The sequence below is a fragment of the Nerophis ophidion genome, linkage group LG08 (assembly GCF_033978795.1).
Source record: "Nerophis ophidion isolate RoL-2023_Sa linkage group LG08, RoL_Noph_v1.0, whole genome shotgun sequence".
Taxonomy (NCBI): domain Eukaryota; kingdom Metazoa; phylum Chordata; class Actinopteri; order Syngnathiformes; family Syngnathidae; genus Nerophis; species Nerophis ophidion.
In genome coordinates, this window is record NC_084618.1 from 71,923,312 (window position 1) to 71,946,932 (window position 23,621).

The 23,621-nt window shown below is 38.9% G+C and overlaps 1 protein-coding gene across 1 annotated transcript in view; it reads left to right on the plus strand.

Moving 5' to 3' along the window:
* afap1l2 (actin filament associated protein 1-like 2) overlaps positions 1-23,621 on the plus strand; it is a 95,488-nt gene that overhangs the window by 15,717 nt on the left and 56,150 nt on the right. Inside the window, exons 2-3 of the mRNA XM_061909844.1 lie at positions 1,650-2,153; positions 2,227-2,281. Coding sequence (XP_061765828.1) covers positions 2,266-2,281 — 16 coding nt within the window. The 5' untranslated portion in view covers positions 1,650-2,153; positions 2,227-2,265. The remainder of the gene's footprint in view (positions 1-1,649; positions 2,154-2,226; positions 2,282-23,621) is intronic.

Sequence of the window (23,621 nt, forward strand, 5' to 3'; positions counted from 1 at the left end):
GACTACTGAGGACCTTTTAAAAAAAAAAAAGTTCAAATTAAATATGACATGATCCGCAGAATACAGCACTACAGCTGTCCTCTTATAGGAAGTTTCACCACTTAAATGTTAAGGCAAATCCTGCATCAGGGGTCACCAAAGCGGTGCCCGTGGGCACCAGGTAGCCCGTAAGGACCAGTTGAGTAGCCCGCTGGCCTGTTCTAAAAATAGCTCAAATAGCAGCACGTACCAGCGAGCTGCCTCTATTTTTTTACATTTTGTTTTTTTACTCGCAAAATAAAAATAAAATAAAAAAAAATGTAATAAATATTTGGATTGTATTTAATCATTTTTGAAGACAAATGCGTTTCACTAGTTTTTTATAGCAATACGTATCTTTCATTTTTAAAAATGTATTTATGTCCCAATAATCCCAAGCACTTGGTTTTCCCCCGAGGTTGTTGTTAAAGTGCTTTCCACTTTGTACTGTAAATAAATACAATTAATTTATGCAAAATTTAAATTAAATACCTGCAACCACCAAACTAAGCTGAACTACTGTATAATACTGCTAATAAGATAACTATTAAGAAATAAATAACTTGAGTGTAGGCAAAAAAAAAAAATGGATGTACTGTGTAGTTGAACTTGGATTTACGACTCACTCTATTTTTGATTGACAAACTTTTAGATTGAGGCAAATGCCAAAGCAGACCTATTTCAAAGCTGAGAAGAGCCACCTCTCGTTCAGCGGCGCCTCTTCCAAAGCACACACAAACGGCCCCTTCCCCCGATCCCTACCCTTTTTCCCTCGATTTGTCTGCTCCTTTGCCAATGTTAATGTTGTAACCTTATGATTGTTAAAGTTAAGTTTTGTGATTTCTGATCGTTTGTGAGGGCACAAAATTAAGAGAAAGTTGATCCATCCCCTCCCTGTTATGTTTGTTTGATATACAGTACTGTATAGCACTCTCCATTTTGTTCAAAGTGTACAAACCTTCACTCAAAAGTATTTGGCCACACATCCAAATGATGAGGCAGTTGTATAAAATCAGGCATTTAAGCATGGAGACTTTCTAGAAACATTTGTGAAAGAATGGGCCGCTCTCAGTGATTTCCAGCGTAGAACTGTCATAGGATGCCACGTGTGCAACAAGTCCAGTCGTGAAGCCTCCTCACTCCTAAATATTCCAAAGCCAACCGTCGGCTATAAGAAAATGAAAGAGTTTGGGAACAACAGCAACTCAGCCATGAAGTGGTAGACCACGTAAACTGACCGATAGGGGTCACCGCATTTTGAAGCGCATAGTGCAAAGACATTCTGTCAGGTGGTACAGCGCTCCAATCTTCATGTGAACTTCCAATTAGCCCACGTACAGCACGCAGAGAGCTTCATGGAATGGGTTTCCATGGCCGTGCAGCTGGATCTAAGCCATACATCACCAAGTCCAACGCAAAGCGTGGGATGCAGTGGTGTAAACCACGTGGCCACTGGACTCTAGAGCAGTGGAGACACGTTCTCTGGAGCGATGAATCACGCTTTTCTATCTGGCAATCTGATGGACCAGTCTGGGTTTGGAAGATGCCAGGAGAACGGCACATTTCGGACTGCATTGTGCCCAGTGTGAAATTTGGTGGAGGAGTAATTATGGTGTGGGTTTGTTTTTCAGGAGTTGGGTTTGGCCCCTTGGTTCCAGTGAAAGGAACTTTGAATGCTCCAGGATACCGAAACCTTTTTGGACAATTCCATGGGATGGCACCTCAAGTTCATCGTCGAGTAAAGGCAGGTGGCCAAATACTTTTGGCAATATTTACATTTTTTCTCATGGAGAAATTTGCTTCACTATGAAAACTTTTCAATTCATGAAGTTCGTAAATGGAGGTTCTACTCTACTTGTAAGTGCAGTATAAGACACATGGATAGTAAGACTTGAAAAGGGGAGTTGCCGACTGTGTGTGTGTGTGTGTGTGTGTGTGTGTGTGTGTGTGTGTGTGTGTGTGTGTGTGTGTGTGTGTGTGTGTGTTCTGCTGGCGAGTGGGGAGGAGGAAAGAGGTTTACTGCAGCACAGTGCACAAGTGGGACAGAGAACGTGGAGTAAAGTACTGCAAAACACTGGAACTCCTAGACACTGTTTTCCGGACTGAAAGAAGAAGAAGAAGGGGGCGTAGGAGGAGTAAGGGCAAGGGTGGGGGACATCTTGGGGGCTGCAGCGGCATCATCACTCCTGTCTGCTCAACTTTTAACAGGACAGTCGGCTTGTATGAGTGGAGCTGGAAAAGACGGGAATGGACAAGCACAAAGGTAAGAAGACACTTTGAGTTGAGACTTGTAGACTCGAGGCAAAGAAAATGCACAAAACGGGAGAGGAAAATACGTGTACAGTAAGTACAGTCAACGCATGATGTCGTTCTGTACCTTCATGCACCCATGCAATCAGCGTCAATAACAAAATCGACCACAGAGAGGACTTAAAACCGTAGTAAAAACAAATGATATGATTAAGGAATGGGTATGGATTTTCAAACTGTGGCGTGAGTACCACTGCTGGTACTTAGAAACACCACATTTAGTAATGGAGATCTATAGTATACACGCAAAGTAATCGTACAAGTACAAATGATTAAACATTCATTCCAATCCCCTTCTAAAACTATGGTGGTACTAAGCTAGACATTGATGTTGGTGTATAATGAGATTTGTTTTAAATGGAAAAATATCAATAATGTATACCAGTGGTTCTCAAATGGGGGTACGCATACCCCTTGGGGTACTTGAAGGTATGCCAAGGGGTACGTGAGATTTTTTTTTTAAATGTTTTAAAAATAGCAACAATTCCAAAATCCTTTATAAATATATTTTTTGAATAATACTTCAACAAAATATGAGTGTAAGTTCATAAACTGTGAAAAGAAATGCAACAATGGAATATTCAGTGTTGACAGCTAGATTTTTGTGGACATGTTTCATAAATATTGATGTTAAAGATTTATTTTTGTGAAGAAATGTTTAGAATTAAGTTGATGAATCCAGATGGATCTCTATTACAATCCCCAAAGAGGGCACTTTAAGTTGATGATTACTTCTATGTGTAGAAATATTTATTTATAATTGAATAACTTGTTTATTTTTCAACAAGTTTTTAGTTATTTTTATATCTTTTTTTCCAAATGGTTCAAGAAAAACCACAACAAATGAGCAATATTTTGCACTGTTATACAATTGAACAAATCAGAAACTGATGACATAGTGCTGTATTTTACTTCTTTATCTCTTTTTTTCAACCAATAATGCTTTGCTCAGATTAGGGGGTACTTGAATTAGAAAAATGTTCACTGAAAAAAGGTTCAGAACCACTGATGTATACGTATGAAATAGGCACGACATCATTTTAATAACGACATTGACTTCCTTTTATTCTCAATCAAATATGAACTTTACAGTACAGATACGAACGAAATGCTGTTGCATTTGCTGGTTGCCGTGCAGGATGAACGAGCAATAAGGTGCAGATATCAATCCAATCCAATCCACTTTATTTGTATAGCACATTTAAACAACATAAATGTTTCCAGAGTGCTGCACAACAGTATTAAAAACAATATTCAAATATCCTTAGCTCCACTAAGTACTGAATAAAAAATAAAACCAATATAAAAATGATTAAAAATGATTTTAAAGGGTAAAACCAATTAAAACAATAAATAGAAATCAATATTAAAAAAAAAAAAAAGATATAAATAGATAGGATCCAGCATCCCCTACGACCTCGAAAGGGATAAGTGGTAGAAAATGGATGGATTACTGTACATATAAATATATTGCACAAATGCATATGCATCCACGTTTATTATAGAAATATTATTTAATTAATATTGAATTTGAGTTTATTTGGAGCATGCAAGCATACAACATGATACATCACAATTTCCAGTTTCTCTTTTCAACATGTTCGAAAAGAAGTAGGAAGAAGCAGAGTTTATTTAATCCTACCCCTTTTCTTTTACATAACAGTTGCTAAAACTTTTGTTCACTTCTTGTTCTCAATGTATTCACAATATACTCCATAAGTAATCACAATAAAAATAAATAATTGGTGAAGTAAGTTTTATTCCATACGATGAGATAAGTAAGATTATTTTGAGAATGAAAGAATGAATGTGTGAATAAAATCAGAATGTTTATTATGGTTCTTCTTTTTTGTACTTTGTAAACACTTCAAGTTTGAAGAGTTTCTTGAAGTGGATCATATTAGTACATTGTTTGATAGCTTTGCTTAATCCATTCCATAATTTAATTCCACATACTGATATACTGAAGATCTTAAGTGTTGTACGTGCGTACAAATGTTTTAAATTACATTTTTCTCGAAGATTATATTTCTTTTCTTTTGTTGAGAAGAATTGTTGTATATTTTTGTGAAGCAGATTATAGTTTACTTCGTGTACAATTTTAGCTGTTTGCAATTCCACTATGTTGTGGAATTTCAGTATCTTTGATTCAATAAATAAAGGGTTTCTATGTTCTCTATATCCAACATTATCTATTATTCTAATTGATTTTTTTGTAACACTGTTAGTGAATGATATTACTCATCACTGAAATTAATAGGTCTGAAATAAAACGTGGCTATAAAGAAACTTAAAAAACCCAGGAAGTATTTGCAAAGCAGACAACACTACTAATGGTATAAAAAAAGGTTTTTGACTAAAATAATAGCGCTAAAACTTGACATTGAACATTAAAGGTTATTTTTTAGTGACAAGCAGAATATGACGAACGTACACAAACAGATCCTCCCGAGAGCCAGCGTCCACTACAGTGGACCTTTTTGTTTCGCATAACAGGGCTATTTTCCATCCCGAAATGGTACAACTCTGACAAAAGGTTAAATGCAAATGGTTCTCAGGAGTGTAAACGAATATATTGTGTGAAAACACAGACTGTATACAGTAAATAAACTGCAAATGTGAAACAAAATATGACACTTTTACGTCATTGGGCTCTGAACCACAGTTTGTTGACCCCTGATCTTGTTCTCTGCAAAAAGAGAAAGTACTTCAAAAAGTAAAACCCTTCGCAAAATCGTTTCCACTGCAGTGTGCTGATGAATTCCAAATAGCGCTAACATTGTTCTCAAAACATTCCTGGGATTCCTGTGGGTATATTTGTCCATTTGGGATGAGCAAGGCCATTTCATTTATTTACATACGTATATGTATATACTGTATATATATATATCGACTTCCTTATTGCGCTATGATCACAACTCTCCCAGATGGAGTGGTGTGTGTGTGTGTGTGTGTGTGTGTGTGTGTGTGTGCGTGTGTGCGTGTGTGTGTGTGTGTGTGTGTGATGGACATTTTAGATGGTAGGGAAAAGCGCTTTCACAGACTGGTTTCTTTACTGGTTGCAACAATGGCAACAAGTCAAACTGTACAGTAGGATGTAAAAAGGACCATCTCTGTTAACCCACCCAGCCCCCGTCAATGTGTGTGTGTGTGTGTGTGTGTGTGTGTGTTTCAATGGGGCACTGTCGCAAGATGCCAAATTCTTCATGTTTTTTTCATGTCATTCCATTGATGTGGAGGACTTCATTGCATTCGTTTATGTTCAAGTCCATTCATACAAACGTCGCAAGATAAAGCAAGGTATTTGTTCTTTCTTTTAATTGCAAGAGGGCCTTTTTTTCCTCATTTCATTTTAAATTTCTTGCTGCAAAAAAACACGTATATTTTCTCTGCGGTGAAAACATATTTCACGGTGGTCACTCCGTTATTCCCACAATCCCCGAAGCATGCGAATCGATTGCTACAGTAAATGTTCGCAAAATGCTCCGAGCATACTTGCCAACCTAGAGACCTCCGATTTCGGGAGGTGGGGGCATGGTTTAGAGGGGAGGAGTATATTTACCTTACCGCTAGATTCAACAAGTCAAGCATTTCATATATATCCATCCATCCATTTTCTACCGCTTATTCCCTTTTGAGGTCGCGGGGGGCGCTGGCGCCTATCTCAGCTACAATCGGGCGGAAGGCGGGGTACACCCTGGACAAGTTGCCAACTTATCGCAGGGCCAACACAGATAGACAGACAACATTCACACTCACATTCACACACTAGGGCCAATTTAGTGTTGCCAATCAACCTATCCCCAGGTGCATGTCTTTGGAAGTGGGAGGAAGCCGGAGTACCCGGAGGGAACCCACGCATTCACGGGGAGAACATGCAAACTCCACACAGGAAGATCCCGAGCCTGGATTTGAACCCTGGACTGCAGGAACTTCGTATTGTGAGGCAGACGCACTAACCCCTCTTCCACCGTGAAGCCCTATTTCATATATATATATATATATATATATACAGTATATATATAAGAAATACTTGACTTTCAGTTAATTCTACCTATATATGTATACATATGTATACAATTGTTTCATTATATATATATATATATATTTATTTTATTATATATAAAAAGATAAAATAAATACTTGAATTTCACTGTTCATTTATTTACACATTTACACACACACATCATTCATCTACTCATTGTTGAGTCAAGGGTTGAATTGTTTATCTTTGTTTTTCTAACCATATGCATGTACAGTAGATGGCAGTATTGTCCTGTTTAAGGGTGTCACAACATTGCTGTTTAAGGCATTCGTACTGCTTTACGGTAGACGAAAACGGACTGCTGTTGTTGTGTGTTGTTTTACCGCGCTGTGAGGACGTTAATGAAACTGCCTAACAATAAACCCACATAAGAAACCAAGAACTCGCCCTCGATCATTCTACAGTCATTGGGCGGACACGCTCTTTATACACGCCACTCAGGTCCGCATGGAGCTGGAGGGGGCGTGGCCTCCAGCTCCGCCTGAATTTTGGGGGGAAAATTTTCACCGGAAGGTTTTCGGGAGAGGCGCTGAATTACGGGAGTCTACCGGAAAATCCGGGAGGGTTGGCAAGTATGGCTCCGAGTTAAGATTGTTTTGGTACAGTACAGTATATACCGTATTTCCTTGAATTGCCGCATGGCATATAGTATGCGCCTGCCGGGTCAAACTCGCTTTCCAAAATAATTAGCGCATGCTTAGTATTACCGCCTGGTCAAAGTCGTGACGTCACAAGTGACACTTCCCCTGTCATCATTTTCAAAATGGAGGAGGCTGATTTCAATACCGGTAATTTGAAATCGCATAAATGGAAGAAGGTTAAGAGCTAATCAGTAGGATTTAAGGTCCAAGCTTACATCACACTAACATTTTTACTGCATACCTCTGGTAAGTGCTGGAGTGAGAAGAGGTTTTAAAATAATTAGCGCATGCTTACTTTTACCGCATGCCTTTGGTAAAATTAATTAGCGCCCCGGCGGTATATTCAATACAGTTTCAAAATATATTTTTCCATTTGAAATTATCCATTTTCATATTTAGTGAGGGTTTTTTTGGCGTATTTTTAAAAAAATATCTTGATGACTAGCTAGAACACAGCAATGTGCTACATTCATTGCCCACTAGGGGAGCTGCAGTTATAAAAGTATTTTTGGTCAAAACCCGTCAATCACTACATAACCAAATCATGCCAAAGCCCTTTTAGACTCCTCTATATTTAGAATACATGTCCTCCAATGTAAAAAAAAAATTTTTTTATTTATCTGTAACTGTAGTTTGTTTTGCCCTGTGATGAGGTGGCGACTTGTCCAGGGTGTACGCGCCTTCCGCACGAATGCAGCTGAGATAGGGCTCCAGCACCCCCGGCTATAGTTATTTTGTTTCTCCATGCACTATTGCTGCTATTAGGCCTTTTCTAAATGTGACTTTCTTCAGGCTTCCGATTGGCTACATTCCAGTTAAGTCGTACTTTAGCGCCACCTACTGCTGCGGCATGCACTTGACAGCCGCTAAAGTTATAGGAGTTGCCGCCAAGTGGCCATTTCAAAGAATGCAGACACCCGTTTTTTGTACAGCATAAACAAAGGGTGTCCAAACCGTTTCCACAGAGGTCCATACACTGAAAAATGTGGGAGCCATTTTGATATTTTTCATTTTCAAAACCAATACAATGCATATTTTTTTTCTAAACCCATAAGGGTCTCAAGTATTAAAAATGTTAAAAAATTGATTCTCACATTAGTGAATTGTGAATTATATTTATATAGCGCTTCTTCTCTAGTGACTCAAAGCGCTTTACATAGTGAAACCCAGTATCTAAGTTACATTTAAACCAGTGTGGGTGGCACTGGGAGCAGGTGGGTAATGTGTCTTGCCCAAGGACACAACGGCAGTGACTAGGATGGCAGAAGCGGGAATCAAACCTGTAACCCTCAAGTTGCTGGCACGACCACTCCAGCAACTGAGCTATACCACGCCAACCGTGTATTATATTATTAACCGTATCCACACGGCATCCATTACAAGTACTACTGAAATGAGATTTTCTTATTTAAACGGGGATAGCAGGTCCATTCTATGTGTCATACTTCATAATTTCGCGATATTGCCATATTTTTGCTGAAAGGATTTAGTAGAGAACATCCACGATAAAGTTCTCAACTGGAGAAAAGCCCTGCCTCTACCGGAAGTCGTCACATGTTGATGGCTCCTCACATATTCATATTGATTTTAATAGGAGCCTCCAACAAAAACAGCTATTCGGACCGAGAAAACGACATTTTCCCCATTAATTTGAGCGAGGATGAAAGATTCGTGTTTGAGGATATTGATAGCGACGGACTAGAAAAAAAAAAAAAAAACGCGATTGCAATCACGTTGCATTGAGACCGATTCATATGTTTTTAGACACATTTACTAGGATCATTCTGGGAAATCCCTTATCTTTCTATTGTGTTGCTATTGTTTTAGTGAGTTTAACAGTACCTGATAGTCGGAAGTGTACATCCACGGCCGGGTGTTAACGTGCAGTGTCTCGGGGAAGTCGACGGCAGCTGTACAGGAGGCGCAAGCTCAGCTGATATCCGGTACGAGGCGACTTTTTAACCACAATTTTCTCACCGAAAACTGCTGGTTAATATGTAGTCGGGATCCATGTCCGCTGTGATCCATACTAAAGTTTCACCTCCGTGAATTTTAAACAAGGAATCACCGTGTGTTTGTGTGGCTAATGGCTAAACCTTCCCAACTCCGTCTTTGTACTTTGACTTCTCCAATATAAATTGAACAAATTGCGAAAGATTCTGTGTAATTATGCCGTTAAAGCAGACGACTTTTAGCTGTGTGTGTGCGCAGCGCTCATATTCATAACAGCCCGTAACGACACGCGTACACGTCATCATTACGCGACGTTTTCAAGAAAAAAGTCACTGGAACTTTAAGTTTGCAATTTAGCAAACTAAAAAGGCCGTATTGGCATGTGTTGTAGTGTTAATATTTCATCATTGATATATAAACTATCAGACTGTGTGGTCGGTAGTAGTGGGTTTCAGTAGGCCTTTAAGGATAAAAAAATCACTTCATATTCTCTACTGCTTGCTAGAGTTACCATATCTGAGTTATTGTGTAGAAATATGGGGAAATAATTACAAAAGTACACTTCATTTACTAACGGTGTTACAAAAAGATAAATAAAAATAATACATAATATTGGATATAGAGAACATTCAAACACTTTGTTTATGAAATCCAAAATATTGAAATTCAATGATTTGGTGAATTTGCAAACAGCAAAAATTATGTAGAAAGCAAACTATACGCTGGAGGAACAATGATGATTATTGAACTTTATATATATATATATATGAATAGTAATGGAGTTAATTATGAAGATAACTGTTGTATTTAGAAATCTTTGACATAATAGTGTTACAAATATGAAACAGGAAGTGAACATATGCGTGAGAAAATCCTATGAGGTGAAAAAGGGGTAGGTTTATATCAGCTTTGCTTCTTCCTATTCCTTTTCGGGCTTGTTGTAAAGAGAAATGAAAATATGTGATGATTCATGTTGAAACTGCAGTCATGTTGGAAATTAATGTCGACCAAACCAAAGTCAAAACATTTAAAAAGAAAAAAAATCATACATTTCAAAATTAACTTCAGTTATAAGTTTGTATTATTTTTGTAGTGTTAATTTTTTGATAATTGCCCCTTTTTTTTTTTTCAAAAAGAAAACTTTTTTTATAAGCCAAAAACATAAAGAATATAATATTTTCCCCCCAAAAGGAGTTATATTTAATGTGAAGTAATTAGCGCCTTGAATAGGTTAATAATTCATAACATTTATTTTGATTCATTATAATTTGTTGGGCAATGACATCTCTCCCGTCCAAAGGCAAAACCCAGTAACTCAATTTTGGTCAAAACTGAGCTGATAATTTTGGAGTTCCTAGGTGATATGATTTACATTAGTGTATGCGATATTGTAATTTGTTCCGTAAGTAAGCTGTTACGCGCATGGCAGGACCTAGCAACTACCACATAACCGCGTAGATACAACAGAAAAACCTAGTATCTCAAGGGACCAATCGGAGCTTCTTTGTCAGTCGCCTTATTGTCTTTAATGAGACATTTGCACGAATGGGGGCCGACGGTCAACCGGATTATGTGATATTATGGCACGAGGGGATATTTGGAAGATTGGCCCAGGACGTTGCAAGCACCTTCATTAAATGTATTGTTCTTGATTCTTCCCCTTGCATAGTCTTTTGGGCAGATAACTGTGGAGGTCAAAATGAAAACTGGACGTTGTACATGGCTCTTGCCCAATGTGCAAACGCAGAATGGGGCCCACCCGAGATTGTGATAAAATATCTGGAGAAAGGGCACACATTCATGAGAGCAGATTCAATCCCTGGCTCAATCGGCAAGAAAATGAAAGCTCAAGAAAACATCTAAGCGTTTGATGACTTTGTAGATCTTTGTAAGACAGCATCAAGATAGTCTGGTTTTCCTTTGTTTTCTCAAAATCAGCTAGAAGCTTTGGACGGGAGATCTCTGAGGCTTTGTGTCATTAGTCAACATTGCAACTTTTTCTTGTTATTTTTCGCCCGTTTGCTCTTTTGTTCCACTTTGTTTTAGTTTTTTTTAAATAATATTTTCACAATGTGTTAAAAAAATGAGCTGCGGGCCGCAAACTTTGGACACCCCCTGCTTTAAACACAAGTGGCTATGTAATGTCGACGGAGGTGATCCTTAGGGAGGAATATGAAAGCGGAGATAAATGGCTGGAGGTGAAAGAGTTTGTTGACAGGAGGACAGTGAATAGAATCCTAGCAAACACCACAGGCAGCCAATGCAGGGGGGCTACAACTTGAGGACTTTCAGAGGGGGGGAAGGCGGGACCTGGGATGACAAGGCCACACATTGTTTAGGACCGAGGATGAGGAGGAGGAGGATGACGATGGGTGTGTTTCCTCGAAACCTGCAGGTTTCAGTGCTCGCCTACTCTCAAACCTCCTGCCAGAAAAGATTGGAGTGAAAAACACCTGCAGGAGCTGAAATGTTTCTGGAGGACGAGAAGGTTGTTTCTCAGCTGCCTTTCATCAGTTCATTGGCCACCTTTCTACCCTAATGTTTGTGTATCAAGAAACACTTTTAAGACATTTTATACGTTTGGGAAAATAATGCATGAATACATATCTTCTCGTGTTCTGGGATATATAATTAATGTACAGTACTGGCCAAAAGTTTGGAAACCTTCTCATGTCAATGCGTTTTCTTTATTATGGTTCTCTATAGCAAGCTAATGTCTAATATCCCTCCGCAGTGCAGCTTCTAAGTCACTAAGTTTCTTAAGTAATATTATCACTGGAGGACGAAGGGACGAGGAATAGCTTAATACGCTGCACTAAACACACAGTAGGATACAAAAACTAGTGAAGGCGGATCGATAAACTAAATCAAATCTAACTTTCTTTAGATACCGCATTTTATTCACAGGCAAGTGGCAAACACAAAGTGGTTTAAAGAAAAAAAGAAAGGAAGAGAAGAAATCACATACATAAAAACTCACGCCACTATTGATAATAGCAAAAGAAAACATGGCATTGAAGATTGTGGAAAAACGCCACCTTTAAGGCGTCTGTCTACACAGGAGAATAACTAAATTTAGCGCCATCTGAAAAGTAGTATGGAACATATCAAAAATATGTAAACATTTAATATAAATAATAAGTTAATAAAAAAAAACATACAATTCAGAGATTAATGGTAGTTGTAGGAGCAATAAATACAAAATAAAAGAAGAGTCTAACATAATCAGTGAAAAGTCTGTCGATACAAACAACGATACCAAGTATAGTATATTTTGATCGATTTTTCGTATTTGCTGTTGTTTAAAAACTCAGGATAGTCAATAGTTTTTACTTTTTTTAAAGTTATTGTGCATGATGGTCTTTATTGTAAATGTTGCGAATAAAAAAAAAAAAGAATAAAGAAATCATTAAAATATTGAGTATTTATTTTTTTCATGACTATTTACATCAAGGGTGTCAAGATCGGGGGCCCACATGGAGAAAAATCTACTCCCAAGTGGGCCGGACTGGTAAAATCACGGCACAATATAAATAAAGAAAACTTCAGATTGTGTTATTTGTTTTAAAAAATAGAACAAGCACATTCTGAAAATGTACACATCATAATGTTGGGGTTTTTACACTTACATGTTGCGGTTGATAGTATTCTTTGTTATTTATACGTTCTGAATAAATGATGTGATAATGTTCATCAGTCAAATCATTGAGGGTTTTTTTTTCAATCTATCAAGATAAAAAAAATATAAAAATCAAATTACAGTATGTTATTTATGTAGTTTGCTCATTTTCCTCGACTGGTGCACTAACGTGGTATATATTTTTTTACATTTGTAGCATCTACAAAGATACAAAGAATTGCTAGAGCGACATCTAGTGGAGACATTCAGAACAGCATTTCGGCCAATCTTATACTTATTAAACTTATCCCACGGACAGGATGAAACCTGTTTGTGGGCTTGATCCTACATTTGACACCCCTGATTGTCACTGAAGGCATCAAAACCATGACACCTGTGAAGTGAAAACACTTGAAGCTCATCTAAAGAATGCCAAGAGTGTGCAAAACAGTATACAGAACAAAGGGTGGCTATTTTGAAGAAACTACAATATAAATATGTTTTCGGTTATTTTACCCCCTTTTTTTGCTAAGTACATAACTCCACATGTTTTCATTCATAGTTTTGAAGCCTTCAGGGACAATCTACAATGTAAATAGTCATGAAAATAAAGAAAACGCATTGAATGAGAAGGTGTCTCCAAACTTTTGGCCTGTACTGTACATTTGGCCGACAGAGATTTGAATAGTATCGTCATATCGTTATAATGCACGGTGACACATTATCACGATATATGTCCCGCAAATTTGACAGTCACTACATTTCCATGCACCAAATTAGTTTGATTCCTAAAACAATTAGTTTTTTTTGTATTTTTACACTGACGTGTGAAGTCCAAGTGTCCATGCACTCTCTCAAATCCGACTATTGGTCATACGCCATGTGCCTCCCGTACATGAAATAAGCGCGGATAACTGAATTGCGTCACACTATAATCTGCGGATCCTTACAACTTGTTAAAAGTGATGTCCGCTGTAATATTGACACATATTAGAAATATTACATCTGTAATGGATTTGCTGATGTCAAATAGCAGACAGCCTCAAGAAATGAGCTTGGATTGCGCTTCGAACTGCCAAGAATGTATTGGGTCGGATGCAAGAAAAGTTTTTACGGAGGAATTTTTGCACAAAAATCATGGAAACAAAATTTTTGAATGTCTTGGAGTTGATTCAAAAGGCTCTGTGAATCGTTGGAAGGAGTTTTGAATCCGAAGGAAAAGACTGTTGGTGCCCAGACTGAAATCCAGAGGAAGGTTGCTACTCTGGACCATCTTGACATTTTCTTAGCTACCTTCTGAAAAAAATGCGTTTCTTTTTTTTCTACCATTGATGCACTTCAAAATGCTGTGTTATTTTGATTTGTGAAGCACATAAATAGGTTGAAAAATGTGGAAATGGTGGAAGTTTGAAAAATGGCCAATTCATTTTGAATGGGAAAAAAATCCCGGAAAACCTGGAATTCTGGGAATTTGTCAAGGGAAAGCCCGCGATTCCCGAATAGGCTGAACAGTTTGAAGATGGAACGGTTTGAATTGGGTGAAAAATGTGGAAGGTAGAACGCACCAAAATCTGGAGAACAAGGAGAAGAAAAAGAATACTAAATCAATACATTTTGGTTTCGAACAGGGGCGCTCACACTTTTTCTGCAGGCGAGCTACTTTTCAATTGACCAAGTCGAGGAGATCTACCTCATTCCTATTTATAATTTATATTTATTTATTTATGAAAGAGACATTTTTGTTAACAAGTTAATGGGGTTTAATGATAATACAAGCATGTTTAACACACATAGATTCCTTTCTTTCATGAAGACAAGAATATAAGTTGGTGTATTACCTGATTCTGATGACTTGCATTGATTGGAATTAGACAGTGGTGCTGATAACGTCCGCATTTTCAAATGGAGGAAAAAAAAAAAAGTCCTCCTTTCTGTCCAATACCACATGAAAGTGGTTGGATTTGGCATCTCATTTGTCCAACTTGCATACTCCTTTTTAAACACTTTGTTATGAGAGTAGCATAAGTGTGTGGCCCTTTAATGTCTGGCAGCGGGTGAGTGACGTCAGTGACTGTGCGGGTGGGCAAGCAAGTGAGAGAGCGGTCGCTGAGGGCGGGGGAGAAATCCATTGGCATCAAACTCCGTAGCTTGCTAGCTTGTGCGCGCTAGCTTTCTGAGACTCTTATTTTGTTAGCACAGGCAGGATGAAACAGGTCTTTTATGGTGAAGACAGGAACTGTGCAGTCGGTCTTTAGAGTTTTGACAGTAGGTACAGAGTCTCTAGAAATAAAATGTGTTTCTCTGCGTCCGCCCTGTTAGTGATTTTTTTCTTAAATATGAGCTTGCAGCAGCCAGCGTCATCTCACAAGATCCTCGGGTGCCGAGAATGTCAAACAACTGACGAAAGTGAAGGCTTGGTATGATTGATGATTGCTCATTTTTATGTCTATTTTTTAATGCCTGGCTTGAGATCGACTGACACACCCTCCGAGATCGACCAGTCGATCGCGATCGACGTAATGGGCACCCCTGGTTTAGAACAACAAAAGTGTGAAAGCTTTGGAGCCTTCACACAGTAATTTTGGTGTAGAAAACCAAATGTGTGAATGCTCCAAAGCATTCACACAATTATATTGGATTGCGCTTCAAACTGCCTAGATTGTCTTGGGTCGGATGCAAATAAAAATCGGCGGAAGAGTTTTTTTGGACAAAAATTATGGAAACAAACCTTTGAATGTCTTGGGGTTCATTAAACAATATCTGTGAATTGATGGAAGGAGTTTTAAATCCGAAGGAAAAGACTGTTGGTACCCTGACTGATATCCAGAGGAAGGTTGCTATTGTTCTGGAACATCTTGACATTTTCTTAGCTACCTTCTTAAAGGCCTACTGAAACCCACTACTACCCACCACGCAGTCTGATATATCAGTATATATATATATATATCATATATGAATATATATATATATATCAATATATCAATGATGAAATATTAACATTGCAACTCACCCTAAGGGAGAGCCCCGCCACCTGGCGGAGGAAACTCATTTCGGCCGCTTGTACCCGTGATCTTATCCTTTCGGTCATGACCCAAAGCTCATGACCATAGGTGAGGATGGGAACGTAGATCGACCGGTAAATTGAGAGCTTTGCCCTCCGGCTCAGCTCCTTCTTCACCACAACGGATCGGTACAACGTCCGCATTACTGAAGACGCGGTTAATATTTCATCATTGATGTATAAACTATCAGACTGCGTGGTCGGTAGTAGTGGGTTTCAGTAGGCCTTTAAGGAGTTAAGCCAAACTACTTGAGAAATCAGACCAATTTAGTGCATGGACATGTGCTGAGTGACAATCCTCGCCAGGGTGGTGGTAGTGCACGGGCTGACGAGGGGGGCCCCGGTTTTGACGGCGGAATGCAATGATTGGTGATCTAAGTTGTCAATCACGAACAGCTCAGCTTCGCCGAGCGGTTGTGTCACCTCTCTTTCGACTGCAATGGGTTTTTTCCTACTGCTCCGAACAAGGCCTGGACCCACACCGCCTGTGTGAAAGACCAGCTTACTATTACTGAGCTAAAACCCAGACCGTCTCCCGGATCGCCAGTCCTTAATGTGAAATTGACTGGCTTCTATAACACACCCACGGACATACATGCACCTGTCGCAATGGAGATGTATTCATTAGTGTTGTCCCGATACCAATATTTTGGTAGCAGTACCAAAATGTATCTCGATACTTTTCTAAATAAAGGACACGACGAAAAATAGCATTATTGGCTTTATTTTAACAAAAAATCTTTGGGTACATTAAACATATGTTTCTTATTGCAAGTTTTCCTTCAATAAAATAGTCAACATACAAGACAACTTGTCTTTTAGTAGTAAGTAAACAAAGACTCCTAATTAGTCTGCTGACATATCCAGTAACATATTTTGTCATTTTACATTCTATTATTTGTTCAACATTATAAAGGACAAGTGGTAGAAAATGTATTATTAGTCTACTTGTTCATTTACTGTTAATATCTGCTTCATTTCTCTTAACATTTTTTATCTACACTCCTGTTAAAATGTAATCACTTTATTTTTCTGTTGTTTGATACTTAATATTAGTTTTGGATGATACCACAAAAGTGGGTATCAATTCGATACCAAGTCGTTACAGGATCATACATTGATCATATTCAAAGTCCTCATGTGTACAGGGTAGGGCTGGGCGATATGGCCTTTTTTTTAAATATCTCGATATTTTTAGGCCATATCGCGATACACGATATATATCTCGATATTTTGCCTCAGCCTTGAATGAACACTTGATACATATAATCACAGCAGTATGATGATTCTATGTGTCTACATTAAAACATTCTTCTTCATACTGCATTGATATATGCTCAGGATTTTACAACTAAATCAATTGACCAAAACTGTATTTATTTAACAGTTATTAAACAATGTCACAAACATTCATGTCATTTCCAAAACAGAAAGTGCAAGATTGTCGGAGACATTTTAAGTGTCAAATAAAAATGAGCTGCATAATAGGAAATCAAATGGTGTTCGTCCTTCGCTATGTGGTAGATTACTACGGACGTAATTAAATTCTGTTCTTGACCATTTTTTTCATACGGCGTTGATGTGGAAATATTTGCCTCGGCATTTTGATGATGTGGGCGTGTGGCACCGAATGGAGATGTTGACATGCGGAGTAAGAACTCTTCATTCTCTAGCAGGTGACTTTTCAAATGATGCTACATATTAGCAGTAATGCTACTATTTGTAGCAACGCTTTTGGCCCACACTTGACAAATTACGGTTGTCAGTTCGACATATTCCCACTTAAAGCCAAATACCGCCGGACGATCGACCCCCGGCTGTTTTTCTTGGGAATTAATTCTTCCTTCATTCGCATCTTCTTTCTCTCGTATTACCACTTGCACGGCTCCTCTAGCTTCACAGCTAACGTTACCCGCGCTGCTACCTCTCTGCTCCGCGTGGGCGTATACGTATGTGACGTGTGTAAGAAGATGCACGTGTCTGTAGGAAGGAGACACAAGAAAGAGTGAGAAGAGCCTGTAATGTGATGCCCGCAGCTAAAAGCAACTGCGTGAGAACGTATACTCGAATATCACGATATATTCATTTTCTATATCGCACAGAGACAAACGATTTCTCCAACTTGTCGTGACATCCGCTTTTCCTCCATACAAACAGCGTGCCGGCCAAGTCACATAATGTAAGCGGCTTGTACACACACATAAGTGAATGCACCACATACTTGGTCAACAGCCATACAGGTCACACTGAGGGTGGCCGTACAAACAACTTTAACACTGTTACAAAAATGCGCCATACTGTGAACCCACACCAAACACAGAGAACAACCGCACCGTAACACAACATAAACACAACAGAAAAAATACCCAGAACCCCTTGCAGCAGTAATTATTCCGGGACGCTACAGTATACAACCCCCGCTACCACCAAACCCCACCCACCTCATTGTTATTTTATTTTCAAATTTATTAGCCTATGGAATAAGTTAATGTTGCTATTTACCTCAGAAGGCTGCAAATAGAAAAGAGGCATTACATTTTTTATTTAAATTTTATTTAATATAGTTGTGTAAGTGTTGCTTGTTCTATATTCAGTGTTAAAGCAAACCAGTGTAGCAAACTGAGCAATAATTAATGTTTTATTCATGCACTTTCTCTTGCTACTTCAAGGCTTGAACGTTTGATTCATTCATTATTGTTATTTTATTTTCAAATTTATTATTAGCCTGCGGAAAAAGTTTATTTTGATATTTACCTCAGAAGATATATCGCCCAGACCTAGTCCAGGGACATATTTCCTGAGTTTATAAACATAATATATATATTTTTTTAAAAACAAAATAAAGTACCGGCAGACCGGTACTTTTTAGAGGCTGTATAGTACCGAATAAGTTCAGTAAAAATTCTGTCGATACAAGCATCACAACAACGATACCAAGTGTAGTATCAGTATATGGTCGAAACAATTAGATCGATATTTCGTTTTTGCTATTGTTTAAAAACTCAGGAAATAAAAGTGAATGGTTTTTGCTTTTTTTGAAGTTCCATCCATTCATCCTCTTCCGCTTCTCCGAGGTCGGGTCGCGGGGGCAGCAGCCTAAGCAGGGAAGCCCAGACTTCCCTCTCCCCAGCCACTTCGTCTAGCTCTTCCCGGGGATCCCCAGGCGTTACCAGCCAGCCTTTTTTTTTAAAGGTATTTTTCACTATTGTCTTTATTGTATCCATCCATCCCATCCATTTTCTACCGCTTATTCCCTTTCGGGCCGCTGGGGTACACCCTGGACAAGTCGCCACCTCATCGCAGGGCCAACACACATAGACAGACAACATTCACACTCACATTCACACACTAGGGCCAATTTAGTGTTGCCAACCAACCTATCCCCAGGTGCATGTCTTTGGAAGTGGGAGGAAGCCGGAGTACCTGGAGGGAACCCACGCATTCACGGGGAGAACATGCAAACTCCACACAGAAAGATCCCGAGCCTGGATTTGAACCCAGGACTGCAGGAACTTCGTATTGTGAGGCAGACGCACTAACCCCTCTGCCACCGTGAAGCCCGTCTTTATTGTAAATGTTGCCAATAAAAAAAAGAATCAGAAAATCATTAAAATATTGAGTATTATTTTTTACACCGCTATGTTTTTGTCGGATTATAATTGCGTTTAAAAAGGTAATCAGCTATTGATCTTGAAAATGTTTTGGAATGAACTTATGGTCATTATTGCCCCTGTGCCCGATTGTAGCTGAGATAGGCGCCAGCACCCCCCGCGACCCCAAAAAAGGGAATAAGTGGTAGAAAATGGATGGGGGACTACTTGGTATTGGATCAATACCCAAATGTTGTAGTATCGCCCAAAACTATTGTAAAACAACAGAAGAATAAGTGCTTATTGAACTATAACAAAAGTGTAGATACAACAGAAAGTAACCAACTATTAACAGTAAATTACCAAGTAGATTAATAATCGTATAGTAATAATACATAAAAAAAATACAAGAGGAAAAGGCTCAATATGTTGCCGCATACGTCGGTAGGTAAATACGGGAGGCACCTTTGTAACCCATTTTGAAATAGTTCCATTATCATCTTTTTTACAGGAGACTGCAATGTATATCGCAAATGCTATCGGCCGCCATTTGACTTGAAAGTGTGTCATGGGGTGAACACCTCAACAGGGTGCAAGTGGAGCGCAGGTAATTTAGGAAGCCGGGCTGGCCTGTTAAATGATGAAAAGAGAGACCGTCTTCCTGCCCCATGTGGACTCCCTCTCCATTTTTTGTTTATTAGCTTACAGAAGCTTCGAGATCAGACGTGCATTGTGTTATTTTCTCATCAGGTATTCGTTTGAAGGCGTTTAGATGAGAGGAGCAGCATGCACGCTTCTACTCTGGGTAGTTGACAGCCTCCCTGCGGCCATGCAGGCCACTCCACTCCAGCATATTAACCAAGCACAGGAGCTTTTATGTGGGAGAAGGACATTGCTTGTTACTTTTTATTTGGCAGCAGCTGCTTCTGCTCTAAAAAAAAAGGCGTATAAAGGTTCACCGTTTCATCCAGTGTTCACACCAAACTTAAAGGCCTACTGAAACCCACGACTACCGACCACTCAGTCTGATAGTTTATATATCAATGATGAAATATTAACATTGCAACACATGCCAATACGGCCGCTTTAGTTTACTAAATTGCAATTTGTTGAAAACATCGCGGAATGATGACGCTTATGTTGACGTGTGCTTGTGACGTTATTGTTCTCCCAGCACCACTCACGGTTAAAAGTAGTCTGCTTTAATCGCATAATTACACAGTAAATTTGGACATCTGTGGTGCTGAATCTTTTGCAATTTGTCCAATTAATAATGGAGACTATAAAGAAGAATGCTGTTGGTGGAAAGCGGTGGATTGCAGCTGCCTTTAGCAACCGAAACACAGCCGGTGTTTCTTTGTTTGTTGTGAAGCTTTAACACAGAGCGGTCAAGCGAACATGTTTCTCTACCAGCAAGTTTTTGGATGGGAAAATTGTGATATTAAGTCGGCTCTTACCGGAGACTTGAGCGGATTATGCGAGCTCCTCCTGCAGCTGTCAAAAAGGCAGCTGTGATCTTGGCTCCTCCATTGGCTTCTCTCAGAGACACTGGCGGTCACCGCAGCCCTCCTACTTTCAGGTATGACTTTATAATCTCAATAAAATGCTATTAACACAATAAGCAGGTAAGGGATTTTCCAGAATTATCCTAGTTAATTTGTCTAATAACATCTGAATCGCTCCCACTGCCGTCGCCTGGAGCAGTCGCCTTTTTTTTTTTAATTTTTTTTTTTTTAAGTGCTTCACTCTAACTTTCCTCATCCACAAATCTTTCATCCTCGCTCAAATTAATGAGGAAATTGTCGCTTTCTTGGTCCAAATCGCTCTTGCTGCTGGTGGTTATGATTATAAACAATGTGAGGATCTCCACAACCCGTGACGTCACGCGCACATCATTTGCTACTTCCGGTACAGGCAAGGCTTTTTTATTAGCGACCAAAAGTTTCGAACTATATCATCGATGTTCTCTACTAAATCCTTTCAGCAAAAATATGACAATATCGCGAAATGATCAAGTATGACACAGAATGGACCTGCTATCCCCGTTTAAACAAGAAAATCTCTTTTGAGTAGGCCTTTAAGTCACTTGTGCAATGATTTTATTCAGTGATAACAGACCATCTATTAGCGCACTTTCTTTTTGTAACATGAATTGAACGTGTTTTTTTATTTTTAGAAAAGAGTTAACAGAAATAGAAAACCCAAAACCAGTGAAGTTGGCACGTTGTGTAAATCGTAAATAAAAACCGAATACAGAGATTTGCAAATCCTTTTCAACCGATATTCAATTGAATAGACTGCAAAAACAAGACACTTAACGTTCAAACTGGTAAACTTTGTTATTTTTTGTCAATATTAGCTCATTTGGAATTTGATGCCTGCGACATGTTTCAAAAAAGCTGGCACAAGTGGCAAAAAAGACTGAGGACATTGAGGAATGCTCATCAAACACTTATTCGGAACATTCCACAGGTTGACAGGCTAATTGGTAACAGGTTGGTGCCATGATTGAGTATAAAAGCAGCGTCCATGAAATGCTTAGTCATTCATAAACAAGGATGGGGCGAGGGTCACCACTTTCTCAAATGCCTGAGCATTATTGTCCAATAATTTAAGAACAAAATTTCTCAACCAGCTGTTGCAAAGAATTTAGGGTTTTTACCATCTACGGTCCGTAATATCAAAAGGTTCAGAGAATCTGGAGAAATCACTGCACATAAGCAGCAATGCCAGTGACCTTCGATCCCTCAGGCGGTACTGCATCAAAAAGCGACATCAGGCTAAGGAACACGTGGCTACATCTGTAAGTGCAAGTTAAAACTCTACCATGTAAAGCGAAAGGTATTTATCAACAACACCCAGAAACGGCGCCAGCTTTGCTGGGTCCCAGCTCATCTAAGATGGACTGATGCAAAGTGGAAAAGTATTCTGTGGTCTGACGAGTCCACATTTTAAATTGTTTTTGGAAACTGTGGACGTTGTGCCCTCCGGAACAAAGAGGAAAAGAACCATCCGGACTGTTACAGGCGCAAAGTTCAAAATACAGCATCTGTGATGGTATGGGAGTGGATTAGTGCCCAAGGCACGGGTAACTTACACATATGTGAAAGCACCATTAATGCTGAAAGGTACACACAGGTGATGGAGTAACATACGTTGCCATCCAAGCAACGTCTTTTTCATGGACGCCCCTGCTTATTTCATCAAGACTTAGCCAAGCGACATTTTGCACGTGTTAAAGTGTTAAGCTTCAGAAATTGGTCTCCTCAGTTCCCGAATGTTAAACAAGTGTTGTTAAAAGGAAAGGCCATGTAACACAGGGGTAAAAAATGCCCCTGTGACAACTTTTTTGCAATGTGTGGCATTTAAATTATAAGTTAACGATTTGAAAAAAAATACGTTAAGTTTCTCAGTTCGAACATTAAATATCTTTTCTTTGCAGTCTATTCAATTGAATATAAGATGAAAAGGATTTGCAAGTATTCCGTTTTTATTTATGATTTACATAATGTGCCAACTTCACTGGTGGTGGGTTTTGTAAAGTCAGATACCCTGTCTAGAGAATGGAGGAATTGCTAACATGCTAACAGTTTCTATGTCAACTTAAAGCAAAATAGCAACGAGCGCACATTAAGCGCAATGACGAACCATAACAAAATACAAATTATTTCCATTAGCCTTTTTTGAGCACATTTTTTGAGTTGAAAAAATCCGGGAGGCACACCACCAGCAGAAATAATTAAAAAACGAAACTCAGTTAACAGTAAAAAGTCATTGCTGCACTTGTTGTATATGACTTTAAACCACAACCAAGCATGCTTTACTATAGCTCGTCTCAAAGTAGGTGTACTGTTACCACCTGTCACATCACGTCGTGAATTTCCTGTATGTAGTGTTTTAGTTCATGGCTTGCGCTCCTATTTTGGTGTTTTTGTCTCTTTTTTTGGTGTTTTCCTGTAGCAGTTTCATGTTTTCATTTGAGTGATATTTACCGCATCTTTGCTTTAGAATCTTTTATCCTTCTTTGTGGGGACATTGTTGTTTCTCATGTCATGTACCGGACGCTGTCTTTGTTCCACAGTAAGTCTTTGCTGTCGTCCAGCATTCTGTTTTTCCTTACTTAATAGCCAGTTCAGTTTTAGCTTCTTTCTGTATAGCCTTTCCGAAGCTTCAATGCCTTTTCTTAGGGGCACTCACCTTTTGTTTATTTTTGGTTAAAGCATTAGACACCTTTATACCTGCACCCTGCTGTTCCCGACATCTACAAAGCAATTAGCTACCGGCTGCCACCTACTGATATGGAAGAGTATTACACGGTTACTCTGCCGAGCTCTAGACAGCACATCATTTGCAGACTATAATTACTCGTTTGCAAAAAATAATT